Source organism: Nicotiana tabacum, chromosome 4 (assembly GCF_000715075.1).
Source record: "Nicotiana tabacum cultivar K326 chromosome 4, ASM71507v2, whole genome shotgun sequence".
Taxonomy (NCBI): Eukaryota; Viridiplantae; Streptophyta; class Magnoliopsida; order Solanales; family Solanaceae; genus Nicotiana; species Nicotiana tabacum.
The window spans coordinates 129,688,594-129,705,997 of record NC_134083.1 but is presented as its reverse complement, the minus strand read 5'-3'; the positions used below and the strand labels follow the sequence as shown (position 1 = coordinate 129,705,997).

The following is a 17,404-nucleotide window of genomic DNA, read 5'->3' as shown; positions in this document are numbered from 1 at the left end:
TATTGGGAATTTCACACTTAGGTTCTGACCTTAGCAGACTTAGACTAAATTTTGCATTTAGATCTATTTGTACATTGCTTTAATTGTAGATAAAATTGCAATTACGTGCTTACCTGCTTTACTTGCTCTTTATGCTTAGTATTTTAATTATTATTGGTACACTCTTATCTGTTACTGCATTATATACACTGTCATCAAATTTCTTCCTATCGAGTCTTGCTCGCACACTATAACACACAATGGCATGCGAAAGTTATCTTTTACACCCTTCGAGCCTTCTTTTCAAAACCCTCTAGTTTTAGAGAATGGTTTTGTCAGGTCAATAGACATAAGTTCTCGCAGCCTTCAGTCCAGCTCAAAAATAGGAAATACTCTAGTCTAGCAAAATAGGTCATACTGCATAAACCTTAGGTGAGTCGGTGCTTGGCATTGACACACAATTAGGAAAGCCACCCTAATGTCAATAGGTCATGCACCCAACGATATAACTTATGTGGAAAGACAAACAAACCTAACAAGACACTTAAGGATACGAAGAAAACACTTACCAAACATCCTTCTTTTACCCACCTCAGAAAATAAAAATCAACCAAAACATCACTGAGATTAACATGGTGATGGGAGCGCCACACAAGTTGAAGTAGTGGTGGAAGAACATTCGTCGGGAACATATAGATGATATTGGGGAACACATGGGGGCACTGGCCGCTTTGCTAAACATCCGAGCAGATAGTGTGCTCACTCGCCTGTTGATAGAGTTTTGGGATCTGGCTAAGGTGGTATTCAAGTTTGCCGACTGTGAGTTAGTACCGATATTGGAAGAAGTTACTAGTTTCACAGAGATGCCGTTCAATGGAAGGAAGCCGATACTTCTAGTTACTATACCCGATTACATATTTTTGGATGCTTTAGGCCTGACTAATAGTCGGGGTTTGAGAAATATTGAAGACGGATAGGTGAGCCTCGACCAACTATTTGACGGATTTGGACACCGTGAAAGCTATAAGTGGTATTCGGGAGAGTTTCAATGTGACCAAGCGATGTGGGAGAGTCTCAGGCCTATCACCTTCTCAATGGCACTGTTTGGATTATTGGTCTTCCTGTAGAGTAGGGGTCAGATCAACATCAACTTATTACCCATGGTTCTGGCGACCTTCCATGGAAACCTTCAAGCTACTTTGGTGCTGATGGTGCTAGCTGAGATGCTGAGGGCTTTGTCCGTATGTGCACGAGGGTATGATTTCTTTAAGGGCTGTAACTTGCTACTTCATATTTGGGCTACCGAACATTTCTTCCAACAAGAGGCCACCATTGACTACTTTATTGGCGTCATCAACATGATCCGCAGCCATAACGAGAGGATGAGACATTGGGACTCCCCACACAGGTAAGAAAAGTGGAGAGAAATGCTAACTAATCTAAGTGGAGAATGGATCATTTGGAAGCTATCATGGTTAGGTGGAAGAGCAATCTTAAGGACTCCTCAGAAATACTTTATTGAGCTGATCGGACTTGAGGGCATTCAACCATACTCACCCCTGCGGGTTCTTAGACAGTTCGGGAGGATCCAGGATGTGCCTCTGTGGACAAGGGCAGTGTTGTATGAGGATGAGTATAACAGACAAATTCCAATACCTAGGATAAGAAGGCTCCAAGAAGAGTGGAACGACTTGGTCACAGTGCCAATGGGTCAAAACTCGTGGTGCAATCTTGAGTATTATGTCTGGATCAATGAGGAACACGAGCTGGCTCGACCAAGCAGAGAGGGTATAGTCTGGCTAGAGGATGCAGTGGCTGCTTTGCAAATTTTCCATGAGATCCTGCCACATTACCTTGTGACTACTTCGATTCATTGTCAAGAGGTCCCAGGATCCATCGATCCCATGTTGCCACCTACTGAAGACGATGACTGGGTAGTGGAGTGCATCTAAATAGAGTCTAGTACAAAGCCAGATGAGGGTCCAGAAGAGGGGTCAGAGTTCAACGATGATGAGGAGGAGTCTGAAGAAGACCCAAAGGAAGATACAGAAGAATAACCAGAAGCAGAAGATGGGTTGGGAAGCGACTCCGGGGATGGTTATTGGAGTTGGTTGATTTCCCCTTCTTCCCACTTTGTACCCTATCCCCATTTTTCTTTTACTTTCCAAAAGGGCAAGTTGTCCAAGCCCATGTAGTTCTATGAAACACTGATGTAATCTTTATTCCCACTTATCTCAGTCCAACTTATCAATGAAAACAAACTTGCTTCAGATTTAAATGTGTCAAGTCTGAATGTTTTTCAAACATCTACGATTTAGGCCTACCTCCGACAATGAGAGGTCCCCATGAATTTTAGGAAACATGCTAGCCTTAATGCGTGAATTAATTGCTCTTTGTGATTTCCTGCATGTATAAATGAAGAAACTGAGTCCTCCTTCTTTTTCTTTTCTTTCTTCTTATTTTTATTTTGCTTTATTATTACCCCTCCCCCCAAAAAAAGAAAAGAAAGTTGGTTTGTGTTATTCGAAACTGGCGGAACCACCATACAATCTAAGATCAAAGGGAAAGATGTCAGCTATAGAAAACCCGACTGAACATGCTCTAGTCATAGATGACAGCCCGGGGTGATCGGGGGAGAAGGATAATATCAGGAATAATGAACACGCAGCCAAGATGGCATAGGAAATGGAGTCTTTAAGGGAAGAAGTACAACATATCAGGGAATTAGAACATCTGGTCGTGACAACGCTGCCTCAACTACCTCGGTTTCCTTCTTTGGATTCAATTCCTGACCACTTTCCTTTCACATCACGCCAAAACAACAACACCCCAACTTCAGTTCCTACCACTCAAGTCATACCTCCAGTAACCCCCGCAAACCCACCGAATCCCCCTATCTACACTCCCTACATATCACAGTACGTTCAGACACAACAAAACCCACCTATCACCACCAATGCAATGCATACCCCTCCTCATGACGGAGTCACTTTTATCACTCACCCAAACCATCATATACGTGTGGCATAAACCGCCGCTCATGGGCGATATGTTCCCCCTGTATATGCTATTTATGAACCTACCTTTACAGCGCATGTCACAATCATGGTGCCTTATGAGATTGACCAATATGCCGAGATGGAGAGGGAAGCTAGGCGTAAGGAAGAGGAGTCAATATTTGAGCAGCTGCAAATCTTGAGAAAGAAAATGAAGAACCTTCAAGTTGCCCGAGGAAGTGAAAGTTTGGACTACGTGGATCTGTGTATTCATCCGGATGTGGATATACCAATAGGGTATAAGCCTCTGAAGTTCAATATCTTTGATATGACGGGTGATCCCCACGTGCATTTGAGGGTATATTGTGACAAGTTAGTCGGAGTGGGGAGGAATAAGAAGCTGAGAAAGAAGTTATTTATAAGGAGCCCGCAGGGAGAAGCACTCACCTGGTATACTTGATAGGACCCGCAAAATTGGAAAACTTGGCAAGATATGGCAGAAAACTTCATGAATCGCTTTCGATTCAACACAAAGATCACTCCTGATAGGTTCACACTGGTTAACCTGCAGAAAAAACCATCCGAGTCATTCCAAGAATATGCACGTCGGTGGAGGTCAGAGGTCGCCAGGGCGCAACCTCTGTTGGACGACAATGAATTAACCAAGTATTTCATTAGAGCCCAGGAAGGGATATACTTTGAAAAGATGATGGGAATGATGGGATAGAAATTCTCCGAGCTTGTCAAGATGGGAGATTTCTTAGAAGAGGGCATAAAATCCGATAAAGTACAATCCATGGGAGCACTACAAGCGGCTAGGAAGGCAATCCAATCAGGGTCAATCGATAGCAGAAAGAATAAGAAAGTGTAGGTCTCGGCAGTCGTCCCTTACTATCAACCCAACCCACATCACGGAAACACTTCCTATTCCCCATACAATCATTCACCATCACCCACTTACGCTCCAGTCTATAACACCTAACCATATTATCGTCCTCAACCACAATACAACACTCATCGAGCCAACAACAAACCGAATCCATAACAAACATATGCTCTTGTCCAAACCACTCCTCACCAAAACCGACCCGATTATGCACCATGCCTTCGTCCTAATTTTGAAGAGAGGGGTACTAGCAATTATACCCTGATTGCTGAGCCTTTAGCCCAATTATTTGAGATATTAAAAAGGGCAGGATTGATACATCTAGTGGAGGGAAGGGTCACTGAGTATCCCTCCAAGTATTTTGATGCAACTAAAAGGTATGTGTACCATTCTAATATAACTGGGAATGATACTGAAGATTGTATTATGCTGAAAAAGAGATTGAATCATTAATCCATATCGGAGCCATTCAGTGCACTCCACCGCCACCTAATGTCAATCGCAAACCGCTGCTAAATCACTGAAACTAAGGCGTTAACATGATCACATTAGATGAAGAATATGACCTAAAGGGAACGATTGTCACTATAGGAAATGTAGAAGCTGCCAGGATCCCTCCTCATAGGGCTCCAATGATTACAATACAAATGTGGCCTATAGTGACAATTTAAAATGATCAGCAATAACCTATCGTCAATACAGGGGACGAAGAGAGTCGGGAATACAAAACCGTCCCATGTACATACCAGTAGAAGGGGAAGGCCAAAATGACAGACTCTGCCGCAACCCATGGTATGACTAGGTCTGGAGATGCTATGCTCCTGAAGATGCCAATCGAGAAAACTTGGGAAGGGAGCAAATTCAAAGAAGGAACATAACATACCTAGAAGCCGCCGAGTTCTAGAAGAGAATATAGATCATGGACTTGTTAACGAGCTCCGATATCAATCATGGACTTGTTAATGAGCACAGATAGTCATAAGGATGCCCTGTTGAAAGTACTAAGTGGGGTAAGTGTACCAAGTAACACCACCAGTGAGGTGCTAGCCACGACAATTGGGAAAATGGTCGAAGCAAATATGACCACTTTCAGAAGAGATGAACTTCCCGTCGAAGGTGCAAGTCACAACAAAGCTCTTCATATCACTGTAAAATGTGGGGACAAAGTAGTGTCTCGAGTGCTGGTCGATGAAGGGTCAGGAGTCAATATTTTTCCGCTTTCTTCCCTAAAAAAGTTACAAATTCATTTGAGGGAAGTCAAGGAAAGACACGTGAGGGTGAGGTCCTTTGGCGGTTCGCTAAAGGATGTTATCAGAGAAATTTATTTGTCCTTACAGATCGGGCCGGTCGAATTTCCCATATTGTTTCAAGTAATGGATATCTCTTATTCCTACAACTTGCTGTTGGGAAGGCCCTGGATACACATGGAAGGGGTCATCCCATCCACTTTACACCAATGCATGAAATTTGAGTGGGGATGTAAGGAGATCGTGGTCCACAGCGAGTGGGATCACCCTGCTTATTTGGAGCATGATGTTCCATTCATTGAAGGGCTAGACGGAGTTGCTTTCCATGTAGTGGAAATCATACAGACTACCAAAATGGAAGAGATCGAACAAAACTTGGGAATGCAGTCACCATATAGATCCAAGATGGCTATGAGCGAGATGATGAAAAATGGATACATCCCAGGGTTGTTGGGAGCCAGGTCGGATGGGATCACAGAGCCAATTGAACTTAATGGGAAGAAAGGAAGGGCCGGCATAGGATATCAGTCTCCGATGGGGAAAGCTCATACTGTTAGCTCCGGGAAAAAGGTTTTAGTGCCAGAGCATGTTTCAAGTTCGGGTCAGGGTTCAGTACCAGAAGATGATATCATCAACAGGATGGGAAAGCTATTCGTGAATATGAGTGAAGAATGTTGTGAAGGGACAAACATCAAGACACCGACTATCAGGGATGCTAAACTAGGGGAAAAGCTGCAAAATTGGACCTCAAGTCCTTCTTTGGTTTGCTGGGAGTCTTGGTAGTATGGAACTGTAAAAGGCTTCTTTTGAAAAGCGCACGGTCAATAGAGGTCTACACCGTATCTGTATCTTTTGTCATTTGCCTCTTTTGAACGCTTAAGACGTTCCTCTTTTGATGAAATAAAAAGAATCATTCTCTCAAAATATTGCAAATTTATTTACTGCTTCATTTATATTTAGCTTTTATTTTCAGTAATCAAAATGCTAAAAACCCGCGTTCCGTGATTGTGACATATAACAAAACTGTCGAGCGCAACGACCTAGATTATGAGGAGTATGACAAGAGTATGATGCCAGACAATCTCCTAGAGGAGAGTCAAAAAAAAGCCCAACCTTGAAGAAATGGAAGTGGTCAACCTTGGAAGTGAAGAAGACATGAAAGAAACTAGAATCAGCATTCATCTAGACACCGAGTGGAAGGAAAAACTGGCTGAGCTCCTTGTACAATACATCAATGTGTTCGCATGGTCATATGATGACATGCGGAGATTAAGCAATGATATGTCTCGCATCGACTGTCCACCGATCCTACCAGACCGTCGGTCAAGCAGAAACCCAGAAAGTTCAAATCTAATTTATGTCCGAGGATAAAGGAAGAAGTGACCAAGCAGATAGAGGTGAATATGGTAAGGGTCACCAATTATCCCAGCTGGTTGGCAAATATCGTCCCAGTACCCAAGAATGACAGAAATATCAGAATATGCGTGGATCACCGAGATCTCAACAAATCTAGTCTAAGGGACGATTTCCCTCTGCCAAATATCCACATCCTCATCGACAACTACACAAAGCATGAACCCATTTGTGGATTGTTTCACTGGGTACCACCAAATCTTGTTGCACGAGGAAGATGTAGAGAAGACAACCTTCACCACGCCTTGGGGAGTTTACTGCTATAGAGTCATGTCGTTCGGTATCAAGAACACCGGCACCACCTACATGGGGCCATGACGACCCTTTTTCACGACATGATTCATAAGGAGATTGAAGTGTATGTAGATGATATCATCATAAAGTGTCAAAAGAGTCAAAGCACTTGGACAATTTCAGGAAATATTTAGAACACCTGCGAAGGTACAATTTGAAATTGAACCTGGCAAAATACGTGTTCGAAGTCCCCACTGGAAAACTGTTGGCTTCATTATAAGTAGGAAAGGGATAGAATTGGACACATCAAAAATCAAGGCCATTCAGGAATTGCCACCACGAATGTGTAAGAAAGATGTAATGAGTTTCCTAGGTAGATTAAATTACATCAATCACTTCATAGCCCAGTCCACAATAATCTGTGAACCCATTTTCATGTTGCTGAAAAAGGATGTTGCCAAAAACTGGACAGAAGAATGCCAGAAAGCCTTCGATAGAATCTGAGAATATCTGTCAAATCCACCAGTGCTGGTGCCCCCTGAACCTGGGAAGCCATTATTACTATATTTGTCAGTCTTGGATAATGTCATCGGCTGTGTGTTGGGACAACATGATGAAACTGGGAGAAAGGAGCATGCCATCTACTACTTAAGTAAGAAGTTCATGCCCCAGACCAAGTATACTTTGATAGAACGCACTTGTTCCGCTCTGACTTAGATTTCCCAGAAACTAAGAAATTATATGTGAGCATACACTACACATCTGATATCTCGGCTCGACCCGATCTAGTATATCTTCTAGAAGGCGATGCCCATCGGAAAGCTATCTAAATGGAAAATTCTCCTCAGCGAATTTGACATTGTGTACATAACGTAGAAGACTATCAAAGGGAAAGCTTTAGATGACCACCTCATAGAGAATCCGGTGGATGGGTATTATGGGCCACTTACTATGTATTTTCCTGATGAAGAAGTGTTATTTGCTGGAGCAGATAATGCAGAATCGTACCCTGGATGGAGAATGGTTTTCGATGGAGCAGCAAACTTCAAAGGAGTCGGAATTGGGGCAGTTTTAATTTCGGAATCTGGACAGCACTATCCAGCATCGGCAAAGATAAGATTCACTTGTACTAATAATATGGTTGAATACGAAGCGTGCATCCTTGGGATCAGAATGGTAGTCGACATGAACATCAAAGAACTTTTGGTCATAGGGGATTCCGATCTATTGATACACCAGGTCCTAGGGGAATGGTTGACCAAGAATGTCAAGATACTTCCGTACCTGCACTGCATGAATGATCTATGCAGGAAGTTCACGAAGATTGAGTTCAAGTATGTCCCCGGGATTCAGAACGAGTTCGCCGACGCCCTTGCAACTCTATCATCTATGATTCAGCATTCGGACAAGAACTACATTGACCCTATCGAGGTAGAGATCAGGGATCAACATGCATATTGCTTCCATGTAGATGAAGAACCAAATGGTAAACCATGGTATCACGACGTCAGAAAATTCCTTGCAACCAGAGAATACCCGAAGAATACTACTAATGGTCAAAAATGAGCCCTCATGAGGTTGGCAAGCCATTTTTTCCTCAACGGGGAAGTCCTGTACATGAGGACCCCAGATTTAGGTTTGTTGAGATGTGTAGATATTGTCGAGGCAACCAGGTTATTGGAAGAAATACATGCAGGAACGTGCATACCCCACATAGATAGTTTCACATTAGGAAGAAGATCTTGAGAGCTGGATACTTTTAGATGATTACGGAAAGTGATAGTATCCACTACGTTCAGAAGTGTCACCAGTGCCAGATTCATGGGGATTTTATCCAGGTTCTGCCAAATGAGTTAATCGTAACGGGTTCACCCTTGCCATTCGCCACTTGTGGAATGGACGTGATTGGACCTATAGAGCCCACCGCATCAAATGGGCATCGGTTCATCTTGTTATCTATTGGCTATTTCACTTAACGGGTCAAATTACAAGGCCGTCACAAAGAAGGTAGTGACATGTACGGGGTTTCCCAATGGATGTTTTCATGGTGGTCTGATAACCTAGTAAGGCGGAAGATAGTTTGTTGTGCCATTTCCTGTGATTGGCCACTATCTTTCATAGAATCCTCTTGATATTCTTGTTGGATGCCTCTACTATTCCATTCATTTGTGGTTTGTAGGCTGTGGAATTGTGGTGGACGATTCTGAACTTCTCACAATTTTCTCTCATGAGGTCACTGCTGAGGCTAGCAGCATTGTCAATGATGATAGACTTCGGTATTCTGAATCTGCAGACGATGTTGCTACGGATGAAATCACCGGGGCAGTTGGTATTGAAGAAAATCTTTCCCCACCAAGAGGAAGCCAAAGGAAAGTTCGCACCAAATTGGAAGGTCCTTATGTGGTTCACGGAGCATTGTCGGGTGGAGGTCTAATCTTGGTAGAAATGGATGGAAGAATCAACACGAAGCCCATCAACTCAGACACAATCAAGAGATACTATATTTTGAAGATAAATATAGTTAGGTTTTGCTGTAACACAACTACGTTCAACTTGACTTCCTACGGAGGGATATGTAGGCAACACACATAGGGTTCGGTTTCTCTCCCCCTTTCTTTTGTAATAAAAAAAAACCAAATATCATTTTTGTATGTTGCTTCAGAACTACTCCGACTTGATTTCCTTAGAAAGGAATACGTAGGCAATCCTCATTGGATTCAGTCATCTTTTGTAATTGAACAATGTTCCGGCCTGATTCCATTTGGATACGCAGGCAGTTTGAGTCTGACTCGGCCATTTCATTATTAATCTCATCATTTTTCATAAGTTGTAATCGAACTACATCTTGACCTGATTCCATTTGGATACCTAGGCTAACTAAGTCAGGCTTGGTCATTTTCATCATATTTTATCATAATCCACAAACTACTTTTAGACTTGATTCCGTTTTGGATTCGTAGGCAACCATCAAGGGTTCGGTCAAAACCTTAGGAATACCTTTGTAATGCATTAGTTCAAATTAGGATGCAGTCGCAACGGCAAGCAGCCACGTTGTGGTACAACTAAGGATAATCTTTGAATCCTTTATAGGTACTTCGGAGTGAGATCACTGATACGGGAAAAACTTGTACATAGTAAACCTCCTGCTCAAACAATCAAAGCACCTTGTACAAAATGGACCATTGGTTTCATCCATGGAAGCCCTGTATATAGCAAACCGTCTGCTTAACTAATTAGAGCACCTCGTACAAATGAGTCATTGTCTTTACCTATTGAAGTCTTGTATATAGCAAACTGTCAGCTCAATCGATCGGAGCGCCATGTACAAATCGAACTTCGGCTTTGCCAATCAGAGCCTTGTATGTAGCAAACTGTTCATCTCAACAACAAAACAATCTGTATCACCGCTCCATCAAAACGGATGCTAGAACAGACAGTCGCAAACCTCGTCACCGACGTTCTGCCAATCGATGGCTGCAACTTCGCTTTGCAGTCAAGAGTATCTCTTGGGCATGCTTTCCTTTTACTTTGCTATTACTTTGAATGTTTTGACATTTTGCTCATATAGCTTCAGGCATGATTGCGGTCTTAGTCAATCACACCCAAGCGGAGATTACTTTACATTTCAGTGCAAAGCTCTCCCAACAAGCGGAGACGCACTCTACAAATCAAGCTCTCCCAACAAGCGGAGACATTTCTCAGTGCAAAGCTCTCCTAATAAGCAGAGACGCACTCTACAAATCAAGCTCTCCCAATAAACGGAGACGATTTTCAAATGCTCCGACAGCTGCGGAACAGTACATAGCCCGGCTAATAAATCGAGTGAAGATCAAGTATCCCATCATCCCGATCCCAAATAATGATTCGTTAGCAGCCATGCATCATCATTCCTGCATCATTTACATCACATCTTAATATATTATGCATTGCAATATATATGGGTATGCATGTATTTCATTTGTTTTGCAGGAACAAACATTGCGACGTGGAACTCTTTTTAAGCAGCAGACCAAGCCACAATGCTATGAGGGGCAACAAATCCATTAGCGGGCCAAGGATCCAAGTTCAAGCACAAAACAACCAGTGAAACTCAAAATTTTCAAATCCTTCAAATTAAGCCGCAAAATTCAAGCTATCATGAGTGCCCAATCCTCCATCTCATCGTATCATTATAATACTATATTGAGGTAGTCCTGCGAGTATCACTTCCTCAAAAAACCACCACTCCATAACTACCAATCCCGAGATATATAAGCAATTCGAAGAATCGAAGCCAAAATTCGGCCCCAATCCCTTCAAATTTCTTCCCAAAATTCTCCCAGAATCTTCCTTAACTCCCAATCAAGCAAGTCATAATCTTCGTGTCATTCCTGCAATGCATGCCTAAAGTCAGGACAAAATTGACTTTGATTCAATTTCTTTGTCCGAAAACTCTTTCATCGCCTTCAGTCAAAGAGGGGCAGCCATTGACAGCCAATTTTAACCCTCCCTTATAAAATTAATTTACTTATACTTAATAATTTACGATAAATATTTTGAAAGTATTTTCTATTAATAAATACCTATTTCTACAAATTAATTAACTATTAGTTTTGAATTAATCACTTAGTATTAGTATTGTGTAATTACAAATATACTTACTATTTTAAGATTATTAAAATAACTTTTATATACATAACATAAGCCTTATAATTAATTTGACAAATTACTCTTTAATTTCTAGTTAATTAGACTACTATGTTAATAATTTGAAATTAATGCTATAATTCAAAAATGAAGTATTCATAAATAATTAATTAAAATAGTTAATGATGTATATAATAATTACAATTTTACTATATTTTATTGAAAATTCTTAAGCTTATTTAATTTAATTATAAAAGGGGATCAAAAGAGGCTAAAGGCTATAATTGCAGTTCTCAACTAAACACAAATTGGCCATTCCTTAAACCAAATCCATCCCAATACCCAAGCCCAATCCGAAAATACTCGGTCCAAGTACACCACTCTCTTACCACTATGGAAATCCATGCCATCACATTTGAACCAATTACAGCATGCTATATCATTGCTCTCAAACACTCACACAAGAAACACACTTCATCTGGACCATTGATCCAAATGATCAACGGTCCACAATTAAACTAAAGTTTTCCTTTTATTTCAATACCCATAAGTGATTTATCTCTGCCGTTGGACTAAAAGAGATCTAAAGGTAGCCCTTTTTCCCAATAAATATTTTTATCTCCGAAATATTGGAGCCTATATCACAATGATCCAAGGGCTCCCGTTCCTTCTCCCGTTTTAAAGATGGAGACAATTCTCAGCCCTAATCCTTTACCTCCCAATACTAGTCACCCATGTTTCCCAAAACTCTCTCTTTTTCTCATCCCTTCAACCTCCATCGGTCATGAAACCTTGCACAAATCGGTGCAAGGCCACAAAATCCCTCATCAAACCGTCCTTCCTCTTCCTCATCTGTGAATCCTGCTAATATTTCCTTTTTGCTCTTCAAATTTGAAACACCAAACATGGCTAGTAAAATCGAAGCACGCATTTCATCTTCGTTCTTTCAAATCTAAACTTGCAGAATCATCCACTTTTTCCCTAGGCTGTGAGGCATGTGATTCACTTTTTGTTTTCACTTATTAGATTCAAAACCCCTCAAATCTGAAACCCTAGATTGAAGATGTAACTTCAAATCACTTAAATCCTCTCTCGCTCCATCAAATAGGAGCATGCATTGAGTTTTTGAAAGAATTCATTATGAGGATTCTTTACTCAGAGGTCAAACATAGAGACCTATGGGTTTTAAGTTGTGACCGATGGTCTTCTGCCTTCAACAATTGATCTCTCTCTCCTCAGGTAAAAATCCTCATTTTCCCCCTTCTAATCTTCTCTGATTTCACTCAGTTTGATCACATCGTCATCTTCCACTATCATTTTTGAATTTTGTTGAACCCTAGAGGCATTGAATGCCACTTATAAAGGAGCCTTCAATTCTCTCACCTAACAGACGAGACCTAACACGAACATAAAAAGCAACAATAAGATTTCATAAAAAGTTTAGGTTTTATTACTGATTTCTGGTTTCTCTTTTTGTTTATGAGTTCTTTCACTGCTCAAGCTTGAAGCTTTGCGTCCTAGGCAATTAGAAAGAATCTCTATTTGGTCTGTTGCCCTAGAGAAGGTCACTACACCCCCACCTTTTCTCTTATGATTGCCTTATTCGAATATCTTGAACATGCTGTTGTCTTTTGTTAATTATGTTCTTTATGATATTTGTCATTAGTGTATAGATGTTACTTCCAGTTCATAATAATGTGTTGTTTACTTGTGATCATTTGTCCTACTTTTGAGTATCTCTAATTGGTATTGATTAAGTTATTACCTTACCTTAATGACTTTCATTATGATTTCGAATAGTCTACATGATTAAGTTTCCTTAATGTGCCTCAATGACTTCTCATATTTTCCTAGGCTTCAGACTTTTTTTTTAATGATTCTGCTATGATCTCTATCCATACCACGCTATTTCTTGCATTTTGTTGTTCTGTAGTCGAGATTGTTGTTTGATAATTCAAACTAGAACAAACCTGAAAGCTCATAGTTTAATCCTTCACAATTTAGATGAATCATGTGAAGTTTAAATGTTTAATACTCTCCTTCTCTATATAAGTGTTTGTTAACTCTAAGAGCAGCTTCTGAGTCATTACTATGATAGTCTTATATTTGTGTCTAACTGTTGGTTGCATCTCTAGGTCTCTCTATATGAATCAGTCTAATTAAGGTGAACTTTTATGAGCATCAGTAGCCCTTCTACATATATTCTATTGTGATCAAATTATCTTTTCATAAAAAATAGGATATATTCATGTTTGTTATAGTTGAATGATAACTGTTTTCAAGATGAGCATAACTACATAATGTTTAGATGTTAATATTAGTCTGTACAACTGAGTTAAACCTGTTTAGTACAATATCTTCCATGTCTTTAACCCCCTTTATGACATTGTCGACCATGTCTCATAATGAATGAAATTCAACCTGATTTTTGTAAGATCCTAACCTTATCTGAAACAACTATGTGCAGTTGAATGATAATGTTGCATGTACCTCTGTTTATCTTCATGATTTCATATTCTTGGGCATTGTTTTAAAACTGCACCCAGTCCTCTCTTTCCCTGCTAATCTGAACTGAACCTGGTATGTAAATCCGAAGAGAAACTTCTTATTATTACTGCCTGGACATAATAGTTTACCTAAGGTTAAAACTATTATGAAGATGTGATTCTGCCCTCAGTTCCAAAATGAAGTAAAATTGATAATCTATGATCCTGTTAAGCACCTTTAGGAATTCCCTATTTAAATCTGTATACATGTACTCATGCTAAGAGTACTGATTATGTTCTTATATCTTTAATAACACCCGTAGAGGTTGCTAACTATGGCTGTTTGTCTGAACCTTTACTGATGCTATAAAAAGTTCCAAGTAATATTGTTAACCTATATGTGTGCTAGTGGTAAGACGGAAGCATCTGTATTTCTAGATCTGTATTTCTAGGTTGTTGCATATCTGAATTGGGTACTCTTATCTATCCTTAAAATATGATTCTAAGTGTTTGGTTCCTTAGCAATAACATTATGGTGTTCCTGCCTCTATGTGTGCTTAGAATCTGACCTTCAGACTTGTTTAATTTGTGTTTCATTCGCTTAGTATTGGAAATGTAGTTATAAAATAAAACTGCTTCTGTGTCCTTATGTTATTCTGCCAAGAGAAGTATACTTTTGTGGTAAGGTATATTGTGGTAGTTGGTTTACATTAAAAGAGCCTCATTGGCACTTAACCTATGGAAAAATGAGTTGTTGGTGGTTAGGGGTATTTTAAAGTAGAGTTTAACTCTAGGTTGGGCTACTCTCGTTGATACAAGCATTGCCCTGGGCCTTGAGACCCTTGGGAACTTTTAAGTATTGGGGGATTCAAAGGGCTCTTTGGGTTTAGTGTTTAATGACAACGAAAGGTTTTCAATATAAATTATTTACCATATATAACCGCCACATTAGTATAAGTTCTCATAGTATTTAAGTATTGATAGTTTTTTATATTTTGCTCCAATCATTTACTTATATGTTTTATGCATGATTGAATATACAGAATATATATCTAATGACCTTGTTTTATACATGTACATTTGTTTGGGCCTGTTGAATTCTTATGGAACTCAGGTCCAAGTCCAGCAATACTTTGTATTTTCTAGAAATTTGAAGCCAGATGTCACCATCTCTATTACTGCTGGTCCTACCTTTTGAGGCCCAAATACCATAATCCAACCCTCTCCTTTAAACTTCTTTACTATTTACTACTTCATTGCCTTAGCCTTATTGTCTTGCTGTATTTTGTAATGTTCTTGTCGTTGTTTTATTTCACATGTATACAACAATTTTATATTGAATTGAGTGCTTTACTTTATATCTCAAGTCATATAAAACTTTGGCAAGCCTTAAAGAACCTAGGATTAAAAGAAGTATTAGTTAGTAACTAATCTCCCGTTTGCTAATTATAAGTTGTTTGTATCTTCAAACTGCTATGCCTTCGCTAACTGTTTCCTTAAAGGATTTTGAAGCCCAAAAGCTTAGTAAGAGACGTCAGCTCCATTTTCAAAAGGGAAAATCAGATTTGAAATGCAAGCTTGAACTTCAAAGGGGAAATCAATTCATTTCGAAAATAAAGCATTGTCACCCAAAAATATAAAGATCTTTAAATGGTTTTCTTCAAGTCTAAAAGCCAAGGTATATCTTAGGCTTACTTTCTTAGCACCTTCATCCCATTAGAGTAATCTAAACCTCCATGCTTCTTAAAATACAAAACATTTTCTAGCTTAACTCCTCTTTTCACAGGTTTCATACAAACATCATATATACCTTTAAGCTCTTTTCAAGCATATATGCACTAACATCACTTTTTCTAAGACTCCCTTTTAAATCCGTTCCGTTAAACTACACTCTCCCTTTGTAAGAATTATGTCCTAATATACAGTAAGCCATACCCTTAGAACACTAGTTAAGGTGTCGTACAAATAATTGATTCTAAATCTAGTCTAAATCCTATGAAGCTACCTCAGGTAGATTTTAAGCGGCGCCTAACACCTTCCCTTCAGAAGAACAAGAACCCTTGCCCATAATCTCATCGGTTAGCAGAGTAATAAAGAATATGACTTAGTAATTAAATAGGTACCCTAGTATACCTTTAAATATTAGGTGACGACTCTTTTTCATCAACAACAGAGAAATCACCGGTTGAATCTTGTTTTGGCAAGTGCAAAATAGGGTGCAACAATATGGCGACTCTGCTGGGGATTTCACACTAAGGTTCTGACCTTAGTAGACTTAGAATAAATTTGGCATTTAGATCCATTTGTACATTGCTTTAAATGTAGATAAATTTGGAATTACGTGCTTATCTTCTTTACTTGCTCTTTATGCTTATTATTATGCTTATTGTTAGTACACTCTTATCTGTTACTGTTTTATACACTATCATCAAATTTTCACCTATCGAGTCTTGGCCGTACACTATCACAAACAATGGTACGCGAGGGTTGTCTTTTACTCCCCTCAGAACCTTCATTTCAAAACTCTCTAGTTTTAGAGAATGGCTTTGTCAGGTTAATTGATATAACTTCTCATAGCCTTCAGTCCAACTCAAAAGTAGGAAATACTCTACTCTAGCAAAATATGATATGCTGCATAAACCTTAGATGAGTCGGTCTTTGTCATCGACACACAATTAGGGAAGCCACCCTAATGTCAACGGGTCATGCATCTAATGATATGACTTCTGTGGAAAGACAAACAAACCTGACAAGATACCGAAGGATCCGAAGCAAATACTTACCAAACAACCTTCTTTTACCCACTTCAGAAAATGGAAATCAACCAAAACATCACTGAGATTAACATGGTGATGGGAGTGCCACACAAGTTGAAGCAGTGGGGGAAGAACATTCATCGGGAACATGAAGATGAGATTGGGTTACACCTGGAGGCACTGACTGCTTTCCTAAACATCCGAGGAAACAGGGTGCTCACTCACCTGTTGATAGAGTTTTAGGATTCGGCTAAGGTGGTGTTCAAGTTTGTCGACTGTGAGTTAGTACCGATATTGGGAAGAAGTTACTAGTTTCACGGAGCTGCCGTTCAATAGAAATAAGTCGATACTGCCAGTTACTATGCCCAGTTATAGGTTTTTGTATGCTTTAGGCCTGACCAACAGCCGAGGTCTGAGAAATATCGAAGACGGAAAAGTGAAACTAGATGAAAATTTAAATTATCAGGAGGTGACATAGCTATTCTTGATAGAGCATTTGCGGAGGTCAAAGTGTAACGACCCGACCAGTCATTTTGAGCATTTGTACTTTGCTCAGTTGTTTGGGGGCATGAGTAACTCCGTATGATGTATTATGACTTATGTGAATCGTCGGTTTTGATTTTCAGGTTATTCAGAATCGATTTTGAAGAATGAATTTCATCATTGAAGCTTTAAGTTGGAAGAGTTGACCAAGATTGAGTTTTGTGAATGTTACCCTAGAGCAGAATTTTGATGGTTTCGTTAGGTCCGGATGGTGATTTTGGACTTAGGCATATGCCTA

General features: G+C 39.8%; 1 protein-coding gene across 1 annotated transcript; it reads left to right on the top strand.

The window, feature by feature from the left end:
* The first annotated feature begins 7,706 nt into the window (after window positions 1-7,706).
* Window positions 7,707-10,802, top strand: LOC142180115 (uncharacterized). Its single transcript, XM_075251042.1, has 3 exons — window positions 7,707-8,241; window positions 8,935-9,080; window positions 10,725-10,802. Exons 1-3 carry the CDS (start codon window positions 7,707-7,709, stop codon window positions 10,800-10,802), a joined length of 759 nt encoding a protein of 252 aa, XP_075107143.1.
* The last annotated feature ends 6,602 nt before the right edge of the window (window positions 10,803-17,404 follow it).

Bases quoted from the DNA above. Each gene is read 5' to 3' on its own strand.
- LOC142180115 (XM_075251042.1), top strand. From the start codon at position 7,707: ATGTATTTTCCTGATGAAGAAGTGTTATTTGCTGGAGCAGATAATGCA. The intron at 8,242-8,934 runs GTAAACCATGGT...TGTGGTTTGTAG, and splicing joins TGTAGATGAAGAACCAAATG to GCTGTGGAATTGTGGTGGAC. The intron at 9,081-10,724 runs GTTGGTATTGAA...TTTGTTTTGCAG, and splicing joins CGGATGAAATCACCGGGGCA to GAACAAACATTGCGACGTGG.